The sequence below is a fragment of the Theropithecus gelada genome, chromosome 4 (assembly GCF_003255815.1).
Source record: "Theropithecus gelada isolate Dixy chromosome 4, Tgel_1.0, whole genome shotgun sequence".
Classification (NCBI taxonomy): Eukaryota; Metazoa; Chordata; class Mammalia; order Primates; family Cercopithecidae; genus Theropithecus; species Theropithecus gelada.
The window spans coordinates 28720029-28726028 of record NC_037671.1 but is presented as its reverse complement, the minus strand read 5'-3'; the positions used below and the strand labels follow the sequence as shown (position 1 = coordinate 28726028).

General features: G+C 43.0%; 1 protein-coding gene across 1 annotated transcript in view; it reads right to left on the bottom strand.

Moving 5' to 3' along the window:
- Positions 1–1720: 1720 nt before the first annotated feature.
- SCGN (secretagogin, EF-hand calcium binding protein) overlaps positions 1721–6000 on the bottom strand; it is a 49947-nt gene continuing 45667 nt past the window's right edge. Inside the window, exon 11 of the mRNA XM_025382958.1 lies at positions 1721–2283. Coding sequence (XP_025238743.1) covers positions 2155–2283 — 129 coding nt within the window. The 3' untranslated portion in view covers positions 1721–2154. The remainder of the gene's footprint in view (positions 2284–6000) is intronic.

The window sequence follows — 6000 nt, the reverse complement described above, 5'->3', positions numbered from 1 at the left end:
AAAGTGATAGTGGAAGAGAATGCATTTGTGACATATAGAGTGGGTTTTCTCAAACCAAACATAAAGTATGTTGCGATAAATAAATATAAAATAAATTCAACTATGTTAAAATAAAAGGCTTCTTCTGTTATTTAAAACACAACAAGAAAACAGGAGATTAAGAAGAATTAATCACTGCAGAATAATGTGATGTCGTGGAAATAGAGAATGTCTTTTCCTCTTTGTGGGTTCAGGCGGTCTCAATTCCGAAAATAGTTGTTTGTCCTGTGAAGGGTGTATGTGTGCACAGTTAGCTCACCATTTGGACAATCAACAGAAGAATCTGGCATGTGTGGCTCACCCTGTGGTGCTTCCTGAACTCTCTTTAAGCTCCCACAAAGTGTACTCCAGGCTGAATGACCCAGACTTGGAGAATTGTCCTTCTGGGAGGTGTGGCAGATCCCACTGTGAGAAAAAACCTGCAGAAAGGGGCCAAGGCTTCCTGAAAGGTGCATGAAAATTGTCTGTTGTTGGCCAGGCATGGTGGTTCATGCCTGTAATCCCAGCACTTTCAGAAGCTGAGGCGAGTGGATCACTTGAGCCCAGGAGTTTGAGACCAGCCTGGGCAACATGGTGAAAGCCCATCTCTTAAATAAATAAATAAATAAATAAATAAATAAATAAATAAATAAATAAAATGGTGGTTAGGAGCATGGGGTTCCAGAGTCAGACTCCCTGACTTCCCACTTGTAAGAGCTGTGATAACGAACATGTTGTTTAGCTTCTATCTACCTCGGTTTCTTCATCTCTGAGTATCATGATAGTACCTATCTCACAGGGATTTGGTGAAGACTAAATTACTTAAGGTATGGAAAGCACCTAGAAGTACCTAGCACATAGAAAGCACTTAGTAAATAGTAGTTCTTCATATGAATTATCTATATGTTGGAGGTAAGGGAGACCTGAGAGGAAGAAAATCAAGTTACGAAAAGGGTGTGTAATGAAGGGAACCCCTGTAAACAGAATTCTTGGGTTATGAACAGCTCTAAATACACTGTTCTACACTAATTTTTCTGAATTATCTATAACACTTCACGAAACCTGAAATTACTGCACAGTCTAGTATAAGGTAGGGGTGTCATGAAAAATAAAGGGTGAAGACAGTAAGGGAAAGTGGGGCCTGCCCCACAGAAACTCTGCCCTTGCCCCAGCAGTCTCCTTTCCATGGGGATGGCATCAGAGTTCCAGGAGAGAAGAGAGCAGGGCACATGTTGGGGCCAGGAGCATGCAGAGGCACCCATGAGAGACGCTCAGGTACCTAGAAGAAGGCTGCCGTGTCCCAGATTTGCTGGACAGCACTGTTGGAAAAGGAAGGGATGGAGAGGGGAGCCTGGGTTACTTGGGAAACATTTTCTTCATATTTCTTCTCTATTTCTACCTGCCTAGCCATGTGAGCTCACCAAGCACTTAAGAACAAAACCCAGTCCAGGATGAGTGTTCTGGTCTCCTCCTTCCAATAAAAAGTGATTATTGGCAGCTCTCACTTTAATGCCAGCTCACCAGGAAGTCAGTCCTAGTGAGGGCATGTGAGAACTATAGAAGGATTGGTGGTATGGATTTCTTTTAAGATATTGCCCTTCCCTCTCCTTCTCTACCCTTCTCCATTACGTCAGGGGTTTGTTAGTCAAACCACCAGCTAGAACATTTCAAAGGTCACAGGACAAAAGCAATTACCAGTACATTTTTGTTTCCAATTGCAGATTTATTTCCACACACACTAAAAAAATCTATGTTGAAGTTACAGAATTGCCATGAACGCTACACACCATTCAGACTCAGCAGAAAGCCCACAAGAAAAGCACAAAATGAATGCATTCAGCTGCCCCTGTCCCCCTGGTGACCAGGGAAGGACAGGCAGAGCCATGTAACAGGGGAGCTGACTCTTTGGGAGGATAGGAAAGCCCAGGGTCAAGGCGAAAACAACACAGACACTGCACAGTGAGGCAGGGATAGATCATGCCGGTGGAAGGAAGGCCCTAGCGTCCCTCCTCTTGCCCAATAATAGCACACCATTTGTGAGTTTGCCCACTGTGTCCCCAACAGCAATGCACAGATACAATTCTACCAGCAAGAGCACAGAAACACAGTAAGAGCAAAAGGCAAAGCAGTTTGGGATTACAGGTTGATTTTCAACCCAAGACACAAAGCCAGCTCAGACTTCTGAATTTTTCCATCCTTGTTCACATCGCAGTGACGCAAGAGAATCTCGCGGAACTTATCAAGGTCCACCCCGCTGATGCTGGGCTGAGGGCGACAAAAGCAACATGTTAACAGGCAAGCCAATGGTGTTCCCACCCTTTAACACCCTCTCTGATGCGCTCTAAACTCAGGGTGTCCTGCCTTGGAGGAGACAGGCCACGGGGAGTGAGGGAATGAGTCTATCGCCTCATCCCACCAAATGCTGCCAAGGATAAGTTTTCTGCCAACAGTTTCATTTCTCAACATGTCCCTTCAGGCCAAAAAACCTTTACTTCCACATCACTTCCCTGCAGTTCTTAGAGAAACACTGCCTTATTAGCAAGCATAGTAAAGATACGTTGCCTCAAAGTAGAGAATTATAATCATAAATTTCTGCCTTGCTGCACTGATGAGAGAAGACACATTTCATTATCTCCCTGTAGGAGATTTTTGTGCCTGTGGTTTAAAAAAAAATGGTTATACTGAATATAAATCTAAAACATGTGGTTGAGCTAGGGATGTAACATTTACTCCAAGGGATATGTTAGGGGGCAAGAAAGCATGTTAGCTAGAAATATGACACATGTTAGCTAGGAAAAGTTTTTTACTTCAAGCTCAAAGGCCTGCAAAAGTGAGAAGTGCTTTAACATTGATTCTCCATAGGTTACTTCATTTAAGCTTCACAATAATGCTGGGAAGTAAATAATTCCACCTCTTTTACAGATTAGGAAACAGAGGTGCAGAGAAAGCTTAAGCTTCCTGCCAAGCTGGAAAGTTGTGGCAGCATTTTTGAGCCCAAGAATAGTCCAACAGTCCTCTGACAATTGGAGATAGTCCTCAATAGTCCTCTGATTCCAATTGAGTGCTCATTGCAAAATTTCATACCATTCTTGTGGAGAAAAGGCTGGCCTAAAGAAACTACATGAGTGCTGATGCAACTGTGAATAAACGTCAAAATCAAAGAGCCCATTGTTCAAAATGGATCTCACGTGGCTCACTGGCCCTAAATTTTTTTTTTTTTTTTGAGACGGAGTCTCAGCCGCCCAGGCTGGAGTGCAGTGGCAGTGATCTCGGCTCACTGCAACCACCGTCTCCCAGGTTCAAGCGATTCTCCCCTCTCAGCTTCCCAAGTAGCTGGAATTACAGTCACCCGCCATCATGCCCGGCTAATTTTTGTATTTTAGTAGAGACACAGTTTCACCATGTTGGCCAGGCTGCTCTTGAACTCCTGACCCCAGGTGATCCGCCCACCTTGGCCTCCCAAAGTGCTAGGATTACAGGCATGAGCCACCGTGCACAGCCACTGGCACTAAATTTAAAATAGATCCAAGTGGTCCTTTTTTGACTAGAGATGACAGCTTACTCAAGTTCCCTGAAAACCAGCACCTTTTTCTTTTGGGGGCTTTCAGAGCTCATGTGAACCAACCAATCAGAACTCAATTAAATTAACCAATCAGGGCTCAGCTCTATTGACCAATCAGAATTCAGCTCCAACAACCAATCGGAACTAAGCAAGTTTGAATCCTTTATTTGCATAAACAGAACTCGCTGGAAACCTGGGTGGGCACTGACTGTAAGATTCAAACCCCCTTTTGTTCTCTGCACCCTGGTTTACACTGAAGAGTGTGTCCTCCATTTTCCCGTTTTTTCTTTTTTCTTTTTTTTTTTTAGACGGAGTTTCACTCTTGTCACCAAGGCTGGAGTGCAGTGGTTAATCTCAGCTCACTGCAACCTCCAACCTCCACCTCCCAGGTTCAAGCAATTCTCCTGCCTCAGCCTCCCAATTAGCCGGGATTACAGGTGCCCACCACCACACCCGGCTAACTTTGTATTTTTTCCATAGAGATGGGGTTTCACTATGTTGGCCAGGCTGGTCTCAAACTCCCGACCTGAGATGATACACCGGCCTCGGCCTCCCAAAGTGCTGGGATTAGAGGCATGAGCCATCATGCCCAGCCCCATTTTCAAACTATTAACGGGAATAAAGCCTTTCCACCAAATTCCTTTTCAGAAAACTTGTGTTCACAAATCTAAATTTAAAAGTCAATATACAAAGAGAAAAAACAAAAAACAAATTTAGTCAAATTTCCAAGCCCCTTGATTACTGGAGTAGTTTTATGAGTGAACAGAGAAGGCAGCCACCCGCAGGTTTGATTTCAGGGGCTCTGGGAAGCACTCTCCATTACCCAACCCTGCCCCAAGGTTTTTTTCGTTTCCAAAAACAAAATCACTAAAAACGTCATCAGTAGGGGAAAAACAAACTGTCCCTTAACTAGCAAGCCACATTAAGACTCGTTAATTTGCACTGTCCAATGGGGCAAATGACTGACACCAAATCTATTATTGATAGCAGTTTTTAAATAGGAGGAAGGAGGAAACAGCAAAAGAAATTGGGAGCCAGACGGCAGAGCGGGAATAATAAACACCGGAGTAGGGCTGGTGTTCAGAGAGAGATCAGGAGCTGAAAGTCTGGGACCAGAAGATAAATTTGATCAACTTCACTCTTCTGTGGAGAGTGCCCTGAATGATTAGACTCTGAGGCCACAATGTAGCTCGACCTGTCAATAGGTTCTCTTGTAGTTCTCTGCCAGTACCAGGCAAGTATAGATGTGGCCCGAGGAAATGGGGCTCAGAGGTCCTGAAAACAGGCTGCATTCTGAGACCCCCCTGGTGGGAGTTCATTTGTGGTACAGTGCAATGTGGGAATTTTTGCTTTTCACCATCTTCAGTGACTTGTTGCTAAAACTTTTCTCCACTAAATGGCCCCAGGATCCTTTTGGCAAATCCCAAGATTAGAAAAATACTCAAGTGGTAGTCATTTACACATTAGTGTGAATTAATTTGCCAATGTATTTACCTCATTCAAACTATTCTAAGTTTGTTTTTGTTTTGTTTTGTAATTGAAGAATAATGGGCTTTGTTTCCCACCATAGTAATTATTTCCTTCCAGTGAGTGGAAAATATTTTTGGTGTATGAATGTATGTGTGTTAGGGGATGTGGAAATGAATGCGGATGTATGTAAGGGAAGTTCCTGCGGACCTTTTGAGTTATGTTTTTAATATTGAACAACTCAATATGAGTCAGGAGACCTAAATGCCACAGCTCAAAAAATGCACGTGTCACTGAAGACACATCACCAGAAACCCTTGGAGCCTCAGTCTTAACAAGAGTTTTTATAACAAGTGACTAATATAATTGCAGATAGGTTCCTGAGGTAAAAGCTCTAAATACATTAACTCTAATCTTCAGAACAACCCTAGGAGGTTGTATCTACTTTCATCATTAATTCATAGATGAGTAAACTAAAGCACAGAGAGGTTAATTAACTTGCCCACTGTCACACAGCTGAGCCATGTCAGAACCAAGATACATATCCAGGCAGGCAGGTCCCAAAGTGTATATTTTTCATCACTACACTGTATCATAACCTTTCATGTAAAAGTGTAATTTTTTCCTCATTCATCTCATAGGACAGTGTGAGAGTGGATCTGAGATAAAATTGATTGAAAAATGCTGACCTGTTTCCCTTTAATCCTGGCAGTTGGGGGACCTTTGGGTCTGGCCTTCTCTTCCCAATTCTTGCCCGTAGTAGATACTCAATTATATCTATGAAATTAGTGAATGACTATCCTCAAATGCAGCCTTCCTGTTTTTGTCATACAACTACCCTTTCCTGTACATTCCAATTCTCTTAAAATAATTAAAGTTCATATCCAAGCCTTCTGTTAACCAGCACTCCACAAATCTCTATCTTAGAGTCATCATGACTCCAACACTGGACC